This window comes from Urocampus carinirostris, chromosome 2 (assembly GCF_059441175.1).
Source record: "Urocampus carinirostris isolate Australia breed hairy pipefish chromosome 2, RoL_Ucar_1.0, whole genome shotgun sequence".
Classification (NCBI taxonomy): domain Eukaryota; kingdom Metazoa; phylum Chordata; class Actinopteri; order Syngnathiformes; family Syngnathidae; genus Urocampus; species Urocampus carinirostris.
Window position 1 is genome coordinate 1,306,006 of NC_142350.1, and position 17,770 is coordinate 1,323,775.

A 17,770-nucleotide genomic window follows, 5' to 3' on the forward strand; every position below is an offset into this window, starting at 1 on the left:
ATCTATTCCACCCTGGCCATCCTGGAAGGGGGATTAACACTTGCAACCTCAGTGGAAATGTTTAAAGCTAAGCTTAAAACACACTTCTACTCTATAGCATATGAATAACCTATACTTTTCGTGGACAATATCTCTATTATTTGTGATTGCAACATCCTTTGCTGTCTGGTAATCCTGAAAGAGGGATGCCACATGTGCGGTCCCTCCTCAAGGTTTCTTCATTTTCCTCATGTTGAGGTTTTTGAGTTTTTCCTTGCCCTCATGTTGGTTCCAGATCAGGGGATGGTGTAATAATAGTCTGAAAAATTGTCTGTGTAAAACCTGTGCAGTCCTTTGAAACTCTTTGTGATTAAGGGCTATACAAATAAAAATGACTTGACTTGACTTGTGGGGCCCCCTTCCAGGTTTCTATTTTCCTCAAGCTGAGGTATTGAGTTTTTCCTTGCCCGCATGTTGGTTTAAGATCAGGCGATGGTGTAATTGTAATCCTGTGCAGTCCTTTGAGACATTTTTGTGATAAGGGCTATACAAATAAATGTGACTTGACTTTGTTTATCTTTTTCTCTCTTTTTCTTTCTGTCCCTCCATTTCTTCTCTTTCTCTCTCTTCTCTATTTCTTCTCTTTCCTTCTCGCCCTTTCTGTCTCTTTCTTTCTCTCTGTCTCTCTTTTCCCCTCTTCTTTTGCTTTTCTCTCTCTCTTTCTCCAGCCACTCCGGTTTCCTCCCACATTCCAAAAACATGCATGTCAGGTTAATTGGCCGGTCCAATTTGTCTCTTGGTGTGAATGGGCGAGTAAATTGTCTGTTTCTCTGTGTCCTGCGACCGGCAGGCAACCAGTTCAGGGTGTCCCCTGCCCACTGCTCGGAGATCACTAGGATGGGCTACAGCACCTCAACGACCCTACTAAGGATTAGCAGTGAAAATAACTGATGGAAGGATGGAGTTTGTGGCAACTTACCCAGAAATCTTAGCGCTCTTTCTCGGTTTCCCCGCCACCGTCGATAGCTTCCTTCTCTTCCATGTTCCCGCCCCCTTCCTTGTTGGGTTTCTCTTCGTCCAATCCAAGGAAGACGCCTTTCTTGAGGCTGACGGAGATGACCAATGCCTGTGCCACGCCATAAACCAGCGCGAATTCCGGCAGATGTTCCTGAACCAACCAGAGGAGGGCACCGACGCCCGCTGTTGAGGCCAAAAACAAGGCCATGCCGTGCAACCACAGGCGCAAAGCCCCACCCACACCCGCCATTTCCAGGAAGTACTTGACAGGTGGCGACGCCCCTCGCAGGAAACCCAACGCCGTTGCATCGAACAAATGGCGCAAAAAATTTAAGCAGATTTCGTAATGTTCGGACGACATTTCCCCGTGCCAATCGGCCACAAAAAGGCGGAAGGGTGAGGAAGGTGGCAGCGAGGGCGAAGGGGGCGGGGTTCCATAATCCGATTGGTCGCCGTCTATCGTCTGGGAAACGGTGGGAATCCACCGCTTGCTCCCCCAAAAGGCAGGCATCCACCAGCGACCCCGCTGTGTCAGGCCCGACTCGGGTAGCTCCTCTCCGGCACGGACGTCCTCGATTTTCTCCTGGGCCTCCCAGAACTGCTCGTCTGCCATTGGCTCATTTCGAGTTCCGCGGAGCCACCGCCATGCTCGGCCAATCGCGGCCGTCATGCTTGCTCGCCCGATCTTCACTGCGAGAAAGAAATTAACACACAATTTAGACCAAGGGTGACAAACCCACTTGAGGTCGGGGGCCACACGGTAGAAAAAAAAACCTCTCACGGGAGCCGTACTAGTACATTAAGGGGGGGGGGGAAAGAGAGTGAAAGAGAGAGAAAAAAGAGACAGTGAGCTAGAGAAAAAATGTCAAAGAGAAAGTGAGTAAGACAAAAAATGTGACAGAAAATTAGGGAGATAGAGAGAAAAAGCAACAGAGTAAAAAGAAAGAGTGAAAAAAAAAGAAAGAGAAAAAGAGAAAGAATGAAAAAGATACATAGAGAAGGGGAAAAGAGAAAAAGAAAGGCAAACAGAAAATGATGAGAAAGAAATAACGACAGGAGAAAGAGAGAGCGAAAGAAAGATAAAACAAGAGAAGGCGAGAACGAGAGAAAGAGGGTAGTGAGGGGAAAAAGAAAACAGAGAAAAAAAGTAAAATAAAAAGACAAAAAGAAAGGAGAGTGAGAAAGAGAGAAAAAAAGAGAAAGAACAAATGAAAAACACAGTGAGAAAAGGAAAAAAGAGAGAGAAAAAATAGACTCGAAGAGAGACGGTGCTATAGAGAAAGAAATCAAGAAGAGATTGACAAAGGGACAGAATGAGAGTGAGAGAAAAAAACAGACCGATGGAGCAAGAGAAAATAAGAAAGAAAAAAGACACAGAGAGAAAAAAATGCTTAAGTGAAAGAGAAAGGTGGAGAGAATAAGAGAAAAAGAGAGTGTGAAAAAAAGATAGCAAAATAGTTCCAACTACTAGGTGAGTGGCACCTGGATTATTTCAAACTGCACCTCCTTTTTCTCTTGTGCTTCTCTTGGTGTCATCTTGCGGACCGGATTAAAAATCAAAACCCCCGACAGGCCTAATCTAGCCCACGGACTACAGGTTTGAGACCTGCAATTTAGACTTCGCAAACACGGAGGAGGACCTCTTGGAGTTCATCTTCCTTAAGGTACACTTAACTTTATTTATTTTTATAGAGCATATTATTTTATAAAATGTTTATATTTAGTACAAAACAATACAGGTTACATAGACAAGCCTTAAACATACAAAATATAGCACTGAAGCAACTTACGAACAAATTCAACTTACAATTGTTCGTAAGTAGGGCAGCGTCTGTATTCATAAACAACACATCAATATTTAAAAAGGCGCCAACTCCCATAGTTCAAAGAGCCGGTTCATAGAGCAGTTGAGTTTTCTGTTTTCACATCACTTTCTTGACGGGGCCTGACCCCCATTGTCAACCTCAAAGAGACAGCTCATAAATAAATTACGTTAACCAAAAAAACATCAACATCTCAAAAGGAGCAGGTTCATAAAGCTGTTCGTGAACAAACACATTACCATCTCTAAGTGAGCCAGCTCCCATCATTGATTTCAAAAAGCTGTCTCACAATCTTGAAGGTAGCCCACCTTTGATTTCTGGGGAGTCAGCTCTTAAAGCTGTGATGATCAAGAATAAAACATTACAATTTTGAAGGGATCCGGCTACCATACCTGTCAACCTGTACGTTTTTGCCGTACAAAGTACGTTTATTATACATTTTAAGACGTGTACGACGTACAAGAAAATCTGTACGGAAAAACGCAAATTTGTCAATTATGGGTACCATCCGGTATACACCGACTCTCACGAAACGGCAAATCAATCAAGTCAAACGAGTTCGCCGCTGTAGCCTCTATTTCTGTATCGTTTTTTTCGTTGCAAACGAAGCGGGCAGATTAATGCTACTGTGCGCATGCGTCTGCCGCCTGGGGATTTCCCATCATGCATCATTCCGATCACACGCGAACAGAGCGAAAGCAGAGCAGTAGGCTTACATTACAACATAGTTTTGAATTTTCTTTGGATACAATCATCAAGTCGCAATGGCCGAACCTGAATTAAAACGCTGTAAGTCATTCTGATCTGAAAACAACTGGCGGGGTTGATTGAGTAAATTTGAAATACATGTGGTCTTAAAAAACATCGGATTTCATGTGGTAGTTGTGTAGTGAAAGGAAGTCCGTCTCTTTTTAGAGAACCGGCTTTTTCGGCTCAACTCATTAAAGAGAGACGGCTGCCTTGCTTTGATGCATTACATTACGAATTATTATGTTAAGAAAAAAGGAAGTAAAAAAAAGAAAATGAAAAAAAGAAAGGTTTGTGGTTATCCCTTTAATCAGTATATAACAACAATAATTTAATGCAGAAAATGAATAAATTGAATAAGAAAATGTATTATTCTACTTAATTATATTTGCATTTATTTTTTTCCCCTTCTACAGTGAACGTCCAAGCTACTAAATGTTTTAACTTTTTTTATAATAAACCTCATTGATGTCGAGCAACTCAGTATCTCACAAAAAATGTTAATTAATAATATATATGATATAATGAAACACATGTACAATATAACATGTTAATCTACATAAATAAACACATTCGAAAAGCTCATAAAGACATTACGTATACCAACGAAACATCATATTGAAAGGAGGAAGTTCAAAAAGCCATTATGTTCATGAACAACGTATAAATATCTCGAAGAGAGACAGCTCCCATCGTTAACTTCAAAGAGCCGACTTAAAGAACCGTTGCCTTTACAAATAACACATCACTATTTGAAAGGATCCAGCTTCTATTGTTTATTTCAAAGAGCTGGCTCATAGAGTTGTTACGTTCGTGAATAACACATCACTTTATCGAATGGGCGGCCAGCTCCTGTCATTCACTTCAAAGAGCCGGCTCATCGAGCTGCATTTGTGAACGACATTTCATGATCTTAAAGGGTTGTTCAAACCTCACATTGTTTGTTTGCTGTTATTAGTGTCAATAAATTTGTTCAAAAAATTAAAAAAAGCCTAACTTTGATTGGTGGGGAGCCGGTTTTATGCCGAGAAATGCATCCCCTGTCGCGGGAGTGCGCACACGTCACTCCCGCTACTATAACCACTTTTACCTCGTTTTATCATCTCACTTTTATATCACTTTTCGGGAATGTAATGGCGAACATATATCCAAGACCACTTCGTCTTGCATTTGTTGGGAATGTAATACAACTTAAACCGTTCCGTCTTGTATTTGTTGTGAATGTAATCGAACGGTAATGCACGAACGTGTTTGATTTCTTCTCACCGTCAAACGAAGACGTAACACGTCGATAATTGTATTTTGTATTTGACTTGAATTTACAGATCATCGTGTGCCCAATATTGTCACAGAAACTGTGTCATTTTTTTTCTAGTACAAATGATCCAACGTCAACCTAATAAATGTAAGTAATGCTGGTGGGAGCTGTGGTGTCGTGTAATACACTCCCCTTCCTGCGGTGTCGCTGTATACCAATGTGCAGCCTTGTATTTGTGCTTGAGAACTACCGAGGAAGAAGTTAAGTAAACACTCTATGAATTTACCGTCCGTGCCTGTCTTGAATCTTCTACAATCCTACTACATACACAACATATTGGCGACGAGGATGACTTGTATCGGAATCTCACAACCCCCTGCTTTGCTTGAAACCCCGGGTGAGCCTACGATGTTGTACACCACGTGGATTCAGATGTTCGATAATTACCTGCTAGCATTGACTGCTAACGACATACCGGACAAACGAAAACGCACACTACTGCTGCACTGTTTGGGCACAGAAGGGCAGAGAATTTTTCTTTCCCTTCCCGACGCTGGCACTTCTTACAAATCCGCCTGTGATGCGCTAAAAACTTTCTTCGTACCGAAGATGAATGTCGTGGCTGAGCGTAGCACGTTGCGTCGGCGTGCTCAGAGACCGGACGAGACCACTGCTCAGTTCATTGCCGCATTGAGGGAATTAATTACTAACTGAGACTTTGGCAAGTTTGCTGATGATATGATTAGGGATCAATTCATTGAGAAGATGTCCTCTTCGAGAATCAGAGAACGCTTGCTGTTGGAAACGGACATAGAACTTGACAATGCGATCACTATTGCTACACAAATCGAATCTGCTATGGCAGAAGCTAAGGCTATTGCTCCTGTGCACGACGCTCCTGTGAAGTTCGTGCAACAAAGAGATAAAAGGAATCGGAGCAGCACACATACACAGCGCTCTTCTCAACACAAAACCTGCTACCGTTGTGGCTCCAACTCTCATCTAGCAAATGACCCCATATGCCCTGCTAAAAATGCAAAATGAAACCAATGTGGAAAAATGGGACATTTTGGTAAAGTGTGCCGCAGCGCAATTCCTACTCGATCAGTGAGAGAAGTTACTGTCCCAGACCTTACTGTGTGTCATGTAGCCCCTACAGCTGCAGTCCCAAAGCGCCTTACGTGTACAGTTGCTCTCCATGCGAATGATGAACAGTCAATTACTACTGACCTGCTTGTGGACAATGGTTCAGCAGTCTCAATTCTGCCAGAGAGAATTTACAGACATTCATTCATGCACGTGCCTCTCTCAAAGCCTACTGTACGCCTGGTGACCTACATGAAGAAGCCAATTCCAGTGTTGGGCTGTCTTCAACTTACTGCTACATACTGCAACCAGAGTGCACGTACTGACTTCTACATAGTTCCTGACGGTACTCCACTACTGGGAATGGACCTGTTTACTGCACTTCGCCTTCACATACAAGATGGGCAGATTGCAACACCTGCCGCATCGGAGATGAGTCACACCGTCAACACTACATATGCTTTAGGCGTTGCTACAGGTTTTATACACAAAGTTAAAGTGCGTGCTGATGTGCCTCCAGTCCAGCAAAAGCTACACAGACTCCCATATGCCGTGTGTAACAAGGTGTCGGCGGAGCTGACGAAACTGGAAACTGATGGCATCATCGAGAGAGTGGACGCGTCTGCCTGGGTGTCGCCTCTGGTGGTCGTAAGCAAGAAAACAGGTGACCTTCGTGTGTGTGTGGACTTACGTGAACCAAACAAGGCTGTGGTGATCGACAGTCACCCGCTGCCACACATTGAGGAGGTGTTCACTGAGCTCCGTGGTGCTACAATGTTTTCCACGATTGACCTACAAAATGCATACCACCAAGTGCAGCTACATCCAAGCAGCAGAGATCTTACAGCGTTTAAAACACAAGATGGACTGTTTTCTTTCACACGAGTGCCTTTCGGCCTGGCATCAGCACCCAGTGCCTTTCAACGCATGATGTCTCAGATCCTGGCTGGTCAAAAGGGTGTGCAGTGCTATTTGGACGACATCATTGTCAGTGGGGAGACGCCTGAAATACATGACGCCAGATTGAACGCCGTCCTCAATCGTTTACAGGAGAGTGGGCTGAAGCTCAATGCTGCAAAATGCCACTTCAGAAAAACAGAGTTGTCCTTCCTTGGGCATCTCATCTCTGCCTCTGGTCTACATCCAGATCCTGGCCATGTACGGGCTGTGGTTGAAGCTCCCCCTCCACACGACGCTCAATCTCTGCAATCTTTCCTAGGCCTGACTTCGTGGTACTCAAAGTTCATCTCCAACTACGCCATGCTTGTGGAACCTCTCCGTGCTCTACTCAGACAGTCTGCTACATTCCACTGGTCTGAAGAGGCGCAAGCGAACTTTTCCAAAGTGAAGGAGATCATCACTACGAGTTCTGCACTCGCCTTGTTCGACCCTTCCCTGCCAACAGTCGTGACAACAGATGCGTCAGACTATGGCATCGGTGCTGCGTTGACGCAAATGAAAGGTGACATAGAACAGACCATTGCATTTGCTTCCAGGACGCTGACTGCATGCGAGCGAAATTACTCAACAGTCGAAAAACAGGATTTGGCATGCGTCTGGGCGACTGAAAAGTGGCGTACTTATCTCTGGGGCCGTCACTTCACTTAACAGACTGATCATAGCTCTTTGACCACTCTACTCACAACCAAAGGCCTTGGACGTGCAGGCATGAGAATAGCTTGCTGGTCTGCTCGCCTGCTGTGTTTTAACTACACAATCGAATACAAACCGGGACATGAGAATGTTACTGCAGATTGCTTGTCACGTTTGCCTCTCCCCATCACAGACGACCACGAGGAGGTAGAGTTGGAGATGGTGGCTGCTGTGTCTCCTGATTTTGCTGCAGTCACTGCTGAGGAGCTGTCCAGTGCGTGTGAGGAATGTCTGGTGCTACAGAAGGTGTGACACTACATGCAGAAGGGATGGCCTCGTACTGCAAAAGGCTTTGACCCCCTCATCGTGCCATACTTCCGTGTGCAAAATGAGCTTGCCGTGCAGAACAGTGTCATTGTGCGTGGCACTCATCGAAAAAATGATCCAACTTGCTCATGCTACACACCAAGGGATCGTCCGCACAAAACAAAGACTGAGAGACTTGTACTGGTGGCCTGGAATGGATTCTCACGTTGAGCTCGCCATCAAATCATGCACCACCTGCTTGCAGCATGACAAAACCGCAACCACACGTACTGCTCCGTTACAGCCTGTGCCTACCCCAACTGCTGCCTGGGAAAAGGTTGCTGGGGACATTGTTGGTCCTATTCACTTTGCGCCTGCTGATTGCCGCTTCGCCATCACCCTCATTGACTATTACAGCCGATGGCCTGAGATTGCCTTCTGCTCAAATGTTACTTTTGCCTCTGTTATGACTTTTCTTTCCATTGTGTTTAGCAGAGAAGGTAATCCACAGGAAATTGTTACTGACAATGGCCCTCAGTTCGTGTCGACCAAGTTTGAAGCATTCCTTAGTGACAGGAACATCACGCACCGTCGCAGCTCTGTGTACTACCCACAGGCCAACGGTGAAATTGAGCGTTTCAACAGAGTCTTCAAGGACTGTCTACAAACAGCCAACATCGAAGGTAGACCACTGAAAGCCTTCTTCACTGAGTTTTTACACACTTACAGAGCCACACCACATGCCGTGACTTCAGTATCCCCCGCTGAACTGTTGCATGGTAGACCACTGAATACAAAACTTCACATCACAGGTCTTCACTCCAAGCGCCCAACTGCTGACAAAGGCAACATGCTACAAAACATACAAAACAAACAACAGAAGTCAAAACAATACACTGACAAACGTCGTGGTGCAAAAATCACCCAGCTTCCAGATTGGGGAGACGCCTGAAATACATGACGCCAGATTGAACGCCGTCCTCTATCGTTTACAGGAGAGTGGGCTGAAGCTCAATGTTGCAAAACATACAAAACAAACAACAGAAGTCAAAACAATACACTGACAAACGTCGTGGTGCAAAATCACCCAGCTTCCAGATTGGCTCTGCGGTTCGCATCCGCAAACCTGGAATCATTGCCAAAGGACACTCAAGGTTCACCAAGCCACTGACAGTGGTAGCCCAAAAGGGTCCAGCCACTTATCTGCTGTCTGATGGAAAGGTGTGGAATGCTTTCCACCTTGCCCATTCTTCCACCTGTGCTGCTGCCTCAGTGCCACAGCCTGCTGATGCTGATGCTTGTCTCCTGCCAAGCAACCAAGGTGCTGAGCCACCTGAAACTGAAACTGTGCCCTCACCACATCCCTCTCCGAGTGCACTGAGAATACGACATGCTCCTGCATGGCTTCAAGATTTCGTGACTTAAAAAAAGAAAAAAAGATACAGAAAAGATGTGGTGATGTTCAAAAAAAAAAAAAAAGACATGATGAATGTTCATTGTTTTAAAAATTGTCATGTTTGTTTATGATGTGATCCTCATACAGTCTGCTTACGTTTACAAGGTTTACACACTTTTGCTTACCGATATTGACAGTACAGTTCCTTACAATATTGCTTACCTTTTGATAAATATTTACCTCTAATCTGGTAATGAATATTAAAATGTATGTTTTCTATAAGCTCATACTTACTGAAGAGTTATTGCGTATTTCAGATTAATGCTACTGTTCGTGTCCTATTCTAACAAAAAGGGAATATGTGGTGTCGTGTAATACACTCCCCTTCCTGCGGTGTCGCTGTATACCAATGTGCAGCCTTGTACTTGTGCTTGTGCTTGAGAACTACCGAGGAAGAAGTTAAGTAAACACTCTATGAATGTACCATCCGTGCCTGTCTTGAATCTTCTACAATCCTACTACAACCCTACCACATACACAACAGGAGGGACCAGCCTGGCTGCAACAGCCTGGCTGCCGAGAAATGCACCCCCCATCTATCTCTGGCTATGAAGGTCACAGGTCCATGAAATTTACCCTGGTTACTAGTGGTGGGCCCATATCTTCACAGTGAAAAGCACATCTTGCTGGATGCAACTGAACCTGTTTTAAGAGGGGGTGCATTTTTGCAAGCAAGAATTATAATGTTGATTAATCAGGGAAGAATCGTGTATATCTTTAATAACCAAATGGTCCAATCATTTTTACTTAAATTATTTTATGAAATTAAAAGGGACATTTTATACGAGAAAAAAAACGTGATCGTCTTCGTTAAAAGACCGCAAATAGATAAAGAAGAAATAAGCAGTGTGAGAATAGTAATGTTTATTTGAAGGAATAAACTATGTAAACACCTTTCTGAAGGAACCAAAACAAATACTTTGTCTGACAAAAAAGAAAGAGGAGGAATTTAAGCCATTAGTGTATTACAAATTAACAAATAATGTAGGCTATGTTTTGATACAGCAATCAATGTACAGTAATTAGTGATACATTTATGAAAAATAAAAGGCCGTCTGAATTTTTATGACAACATTTTGAATCTCAAACTTCAAATAATGACATACACAATGAGGACAACCTCAAAGTCATGAACAGTATTTAAATTAAATGTTGACCTGTGAGCCTGTTGTCATGAGATTTCGGATGGTCATGACATGTACCTCTACTCATCAGCTGCACCGCTTATCCTCAGTAGGGTCGCGGGGATGCTGGAGCCCATCCCAGCAATCATCGGGCAGTGGGCAGGGGACACCCTGGACTGGTTGCCAGCCAATCGCAGGGCACACGGGGACAGACAACTCACTCGCTCAGTCACACCGGCCAATTCACCTGAAATGCATGTTTTTGGAATGTGGGAGGAAAACCGGAGTGCCCGGAGGAAACCCACGCAAGCACGGGGAGAACATACAAACTCCGCACAGTAAGGCCGGGAGCTGGATTTGAACCCACTCAGGAGGTTCCCACAACCTCAGAACTATGCCGCACACACGCTAACCACTGCGCCGCCGTGCTGCCCTGACATGTACCTAAATTGGGATTTTATAAGGATGCCCTCTGCTCATGGAAAAAAAAAATATGCCATATCAAATTGGTTATGTAATAACATGGATCTTGCTATCTTCATGGGTTGTGTATTTACTTTTAATTCCTAAAATACTAATCAAACTCTTTAGTTTGCAGAGAAGGTATTACAAGGAGAAGATATCACCATCAAAACCACCAAAAATGAAGTCAACAAGTTAAGACTAGATAAAGCGACTTTGAATGAATGAATTAAAACTTTTATTTCGAACATAAAAATAAAAACAGGACAAAAACAATGAGTCAACAACAGAATACTGTCACATAACATGTTCGAAAAGGGGTAGTCAGAAGCAGATGCTCATTTTTCCTACCCCTTTATCTTCCCCACTAAATACATTCCACAAATCCTCCTTTCCTCTTATATCTAATATAACAAAATCTCATGGATATACTTATTACATAGGTCAGATATCAATAATTATAAGTTACAATAATCACATATTTTATACACTAATCTTCGCAATACCCATCCCTCAACGTCATAATGCGCATAATGTCACTGCGGCACCAGTGATAATAATAAAAATAAACACAATACTCATAATAACAGTTCTGATATAATAATAGCAACAATAACAACAAGTTAACCATAGTTTGAAATGCAGTATTTCCAATCTCCCTCATATCCCATTTTCTTCATCCCTGTATTTCGCCAGTAATGATTTTTTTGTATTTAAATTTGAACACATGGATAGTTGGACATTGTTTGATCTCATTTTGCAAATTATTCCAAAGTCTGACTCCACACACAGACACACACATACTTTTCCTGGTGGTTCTCACCTTTGGGATTTTGAATTCACCACAGCCCCTCAAGTTATAATTTCCCTCTTTCCGAGTGAATAATTTTTGTATGTTTTCTGGCACTATGTTTTTGTTGACCTTAAATAAGAGTTGTGAAGTGAATTTTTTTTATTAAATAATCCAATTTTAATAATTTGGACTGCATGAATAAAATATTGGTATGATCCCGATATCCTACCCTGTGTATGGTTCTTATTGCACGTTTTTGAAGGATAAAAAGGGGCTGTAGTGAACTTTTGTAATTATTGACCCAGACTTCTGCACAATATGTTAAATATGGCAGAACGAGAGAACAATATAATTAATACAATCCATTATAATTTAAAAGAAATTTGGCTTTATTAATTATGAAATGCTTTTAGATACCTTAGTTTGTATGTGTCTGATGTGTGTTTTCCGACTTAATTTATTGTCTATTATGACCCCTAAAAACTTAATTTCTGACACAGTGTCTATTGCGACACCATCCATTTTTTCTTCTAAATCTTGATTTGCCTTGCGATTACCAAAGAATATTATCTACTTCAAGAATCAGGTGAGTGGCTTTTTTTTTTTACAATATCCCAAAATGAAACTCTGTAGCTATTATTCCAGGTCAACGTGTATGCTGAATGGTTTAAATCAGCATGCTAGCTTTTTTACTCTTGACCCACAACCCATAGCCATGGTATTTTCTCCAATGTTATGTATTTTCTTGCTGCTGTCATGCACTTTCCGGACAAATTTTCAACATGTTACCTAATGTTTACTACGTTTGTGTACTGTAATGCTAAATGTAATTAACCCTGGTCATCCTGGAAGGGGGATTACCACTTGTGAGGTCCCTTCTCAAGGTTTCTCTTTTTCCTCACGCTGAGGTTTTGAGTTGTTCCTTGCTCGCATGTTGGTTTAAGATCAGGTCATTGTGTCATTGTAATCCTGTGCAGTCCTTTGAGACATTTTTGTGATTAAGGGCTATATAAATAAATGTGACTTGACTTGACTGTTATTTGTTGTGTTATGTGTCAGCAAAGGTTTAGACCAGGGTGTGGACATTTCATTATTTTGTAGTCATTTTTGACCCTCCTTTGGAGTGCTTTGTTGACTACTTCCTGTTATTGTTATATCAGTCGTCACTTTATATTCCAAAAGGCAAAACTTTAGCATACAGCTCTACAGTCTTACATGAAAAATCCCTTGTTGCACATATATAACTGAACTTCCCAAAATGTACCTGGAAATTGTCATTTAACATTCCAGGTCATCCAAGACAAGCTCGATAAAGTATATCAGTGGATAGGCTGATTGTATTATGGGTAACTTTATTTAATGACATAGCTTTAATAATATATATATTTATAAATACATGTCTCCCTAATCAATTTATATAAGGGTAACATTTTTTACTGTAGTTTATATTACACTACAGGCAGCTAAAAAGTTCCGACACGACACTCAACAATATAAAAATGTATGTTTTTGAGGAAAAGTTAAACTCTGTGAGGATCTTTACTCTTTGTCTTTACAGATGATCTCAGCAACGTGTGTCACAGCTGTGGGTCTGAGAGGTCTGCTTACATACAATGGGTAAATATGTCAACATCACTAAATACAGTCATGTGAATTAATAGCAGGACACTGATAACATAAATGTGGAAATTGAATAGAAGAGTTGTAGAAATGACAAACGATGTCAAATTATACCAGCATGTCTATGTGGTCATTAAATCAATAAATCAACCCAACAAACAAGGTCAAACATGACACGGGGTGCAAAAAAAGGACTTGCCTATACATGGAAACAAGCAAACCTATTTTTTTTTAAAGATTTGCTGTGACATCTGCGATCAATGTTTTCATCACGAGTGCGTCCAAAAGCCTCCAGTGGAAGAAGGATACCCTGCATGTTCACTGGACATTTCAAGTGTTGATGTTTTGTAGACAGTGAAATCTGTTTTTCTGCCTCCGGGTATAACCTCTGGGTTAAAATAGTGTTGCACTTATTGCATTACATGTACAAATTTTGCATTTTATATTATAGATATTTTTTGAATTGTTCTTAAGCCTGCTTTTTTGATGTTGATTTTTTTTTGCCTATTTATCCCAATCGTCTTTTGTCTTTTTTTTTTCTCTTTGAGGTCATTATTACATGTTTTACCCTGGAGTGCCATGTCCAATCTCATTGCATACCATGTTTCCCAACGTCTATTCTGTTGATGTCTTTGGATATCTACCTTAAAGCGACATCTGATGCTTTTTTTCGTGTTCAAGTTTGTGTTTTGGTTCCTTCAGAAAAGTGTTTACATTGTTTATTCCTTCAAATAAACATTACTATTCTCTCACTGCTTATCTCTTCTTTACCTATTTGCGGTCTTGTAATGAAGACGATGACATGTTTTTTTTCTCGTATGAAATGAAATGAAACATAAAATTCATTTAAAATTCGTATAAAATGTCCCTTTTAATTTCATGAAATAATTGAAGTAAAATTGATGGGGCCGTTTGGTTATTAAAGATATATATGATTCTCTCCTGATTAATCAACATTAAAAATTCTTGCTTGCAAAAATGCACCCCCTCTTAAAACAGGTTCAGTTGCATCCAGCAAGATGTGCTTTTCACTGTGAAGATATGGGCCCACCACTAGTAACCAGGGTAAATTTCATGGACCTGTGACCTTCATAGCCAGAGATAGATGGGGGGTGCATTTCTCAGCAGGCAAAAATGCACTCCCTCTTAAAACAGGTTCAGTTGCATCCAGAGAGATGTGCTTTTCACTGTGAGAATATGGGCCCACCACTAGTAACCAGGGTAAATTTCATGGACCTGCAACCTTCATAGACAGAGATAGATGGGGGGTGCATTTCTCGGCAGCCAGGCTGGTCCCTCCCACCAGCATTACTTACATTTATTAGGTTGACGTTGGATCATTTGTACTAGAAAAAAATGACACTGTTGTTGTGACAATATTAGGCACACGATGATCTGTTAATTCGAGTCAAATACAAAATACAATTATCGACGTGTTACGTCTTCGTTTGACGGTGAGAAGAAATCAAACACGTTCGTGCATTACCGTTCGATAAGACGGAATGGTTTAAGTTGTATTACATTCCCAACAAATGCAAGACAAAGTGGTCTTGGATATATGTTCGCCATTACATTCCCGAAAAGTGATATAAAAGTGAGATAAAACAAGGTAAAAGTGGTTATAGAGTGCTTCGAGGTCCTAAGATTACCCACAATGCATTGCTGGCGCCCATTTTGGAAGTCCACAAAGCTTTTCACTTCATTGTTATTGTTCAGCGAACCAGTTAGATTCTACATTGTAATGCCGAATACGTGCGTTATTGTTGGCTGTTGTAGCCGAGGGGGAAAGGGTGGGAAGGGCTTCTTTAGACTTCCGAAGCGTGTTTACAATCAGGGGATTGAAGCTCAGGAGAAAAGTGAACGGCGAAGACGAATGTGGCTGGCAGCTATCAACCGGTCGAATTTGCCAAAGCTTGACTGTGTTCGTGTTTGTTCTGACCACTTTCTGACAGGTAAATTGAATTATTTATGATGTAGAAATAAATTTTAAAAAGGTTATGGGACATGTGTACTTCATGACAACAGCTCGACGACCCCAAACTACTTTTATAACATATATATGAGGTATTTCGCCGAAAACGACATTTAAAAACCGAACAAAACTCCGTTTCTCATTCGTACACTATTTTGGTGGAGAAATTCAACGCGGTTTCAGGGAAAGAAAGTCTCCTTTCCTCAGTCAACTCGCGTCAATAGAGGATTTAAAGCCCCCGAAAGCTAAGCTAACTTAGCCACCGGTGCGCCGTTCGGAGAAGCGTTGCCTTCCCGGGTTGTTCAACATAGAACAAAAAGGGAACCAACATGAGAACAACATTCCCCTAAACCTGCAACACAGTTGCAATGGGCACACAGAATCGATAATGACTTGTCAACAATGATCCATGGTTGTAAACTTGGCTGAGACAAACTCTGAGAATGTAGAACTTTCCCTTTCACAGTCTTGTTTTCATCACCTTCGCTAGTGTGCACAGACACATCCCGAACCCAACCAGACACAAATCTGTTGTAGGCTTCCATACTTTTGTAATTTTGAAAATCCTTCAGTTCACAAAAGGGACTTGGGTGGAAAATAAGATAGTTAACAAGTTCGATGTAAGTCACACACGGCAACAAATCGGGATCAGACTTCCAGTCCTTGTTTTTAATTTTGTAGGGATCCAATTTTCCAATAAAATGCAACTTCGCAGCGTACCGCTCGCGTGCTTGCTTGTCTAAACTCTCCACGTAGTTTTCCATAGTGTTGATGGACAAAATCCGTACACAAACAAAGCTAGTTGTGTAAATAAATAGACAAACTGAGTAAATATTTGCTCCTCTCGCTGTCACCGCTTGTAATCGACAGACTTCCAAGATGGCGGCACGAAGCCGTGTTACTATTTTTAGCACAAAGCGCGGAGCCCTCTATCGTAGCGGGAGATACGTGTGCGCGCTCCCGCGACAGGGGATGCAATTCTCGGCAGGGATGCATTTCCCGGCATAACACCGGCTCTTATAGCTGTTACACTCACGAACAGTACATCATGATCTCGAAAGGAGCAGACACCCAAGACTTCAAAAGGATGGTTCATAGAGCCGTTTCGTTTACAATAAAGCATATCACTATATAGAATAGGAACAGTTACAAGGGAGGGGTTCAGGTAGTTTTCTTCAATTTAAAATGCCTGCTCGCAGACGCGTTCCGGTTGCGAACCACACATACCTTGTGTAAAAGTGTCTCGTTCGCCCACGTCAACGTTGCGCGTTCACGTCGCAGGTGCACGCCTGGCAGCAGCTATCGAACCAAAATAAGGTTTGAAATAAGGCTCCAAACCTTTCTTTGGAACTCACGACGCGTCGCCATCTTATCTTCAAGCTCCCAACTTGTCAGTCAAAAATAAGAACAAAAATCACCTTGTTTTAAGTGATGTCAGAAGCTCGGTTCGTTCGTGGACTCGAACCTTCGAACCGAACTCAAAGGAACATATGAGCTCTCGGTGCCCCGAAAATTCGGCTTCTGTTTGTTTTTCAGGGTTTTTTTGGGTTCCGAATTCCAAAGTTGGGCCTCGGAAGGTGCGCCTAGTCAGCTCCGAGCAGGACAAATCAAGGCGGAGCTCCCACTTCCTACTCCCCTTCAAAATAAAACTTTCACGTTCATGATAACAAAAAAGCGTCAAGCCTGGTATCTTATCCCAGGGGAAACTTTAGGTGCAGAGCTTTGGAGGGGTGCTGAGCACCCAGATCAGAGGTGGTCAAGTAACGGCCCGCGGGTCACATGCGGCCCGTCATCTGAGGGCTACTGAGCAATTGCCAAGCAGCTTGGTGAAAAAAGTCCACTGTTAGAGCAATCATTAGAAAATGGAAGAAGCTAAACATAGATACACAGATAGATAGATAGATAGATAGATAGATAGATAGATAGATAGATAGATAGATAGATAGATAGATAGATATTTTATTCATTATTCACATTTCCAGCAGCATCCCTGAGCTGAGAACAATACAATAATAAAGCAAAAAGAATACAATATACAAATACCCAGTGTGACGTGCAAATGCCCACTGTAGCGTGTTATATAGAATATCTAAATAGTGCTACACAGAATACATATTGCAATAAAATTCGGTAATATGTGTAGCGACCCTCGTTCATGCACGACACAAGGTTTCACAATCTCTGGTCTATTGCCTGCATTCAGTAAATAAAACAATACAAAAGTCAGGGGTCTCTGTTCTCGACTGCAATTATCTTCAACGCTTACAAAATTCACTTCAGCAACGGCAAGCAGACAACATGCGAGCACATTAATAATGAAACTTCGATAATAACAATGAACATAACTTTCCCACGTACCTGCATTCAGTAAATAAAACAATACAAAAGTCAGGGGTCTCTGTTCTCGACTGCAATTATCTAAAATATTGAAGATACAAAAGAACGGGTCATCACTCAACAGGCCGCACCTCGTGTCGTGTTTGCATCAAAACATGTTGCATTTTCATTTCAAGCTGTATTAACTTCTTATTTAG

General features: G+C 42.0%; 1 protein-coding gene across 3 annotated transcripts in view; it reads right to left on the reverse strand.

The window, feature by feature from the left end:
• c2h6orf47 (chromosome 2 C6orf47 homolog) overlaps positions 1 to 16,872 on the reverse strand; it is a 32,478-nt gene extending 15,606 nt beyond the window's left edge. Inside the window, exons 1-2 of one of the 3 annotated variants that reach the window (XR_015849674.1) lie at positions 16,464 to 16,872; positions 959 to 1,686 (exon numbers count right to left, since the gene is read on the reverse strand). Coding sequence is in view for 2 of the 3 variants with exons in the window: in XM_088328242.1 (XP_088184368.1) it covers positions 968 to 1,666 (699 nt within the window). In the remaining variant the exon portion in view is untranslated. The remainder of the gene's footprint in view (positions 1 to 958; positions 1,687 to 16,463) is intronic. The other 2 variants (XM_088328242.1, XM_088328241.1) reach the window with 2 other exon arrangements.
• Positions 16,873 to 17,770: the final 898 nt, after the last annotated feature.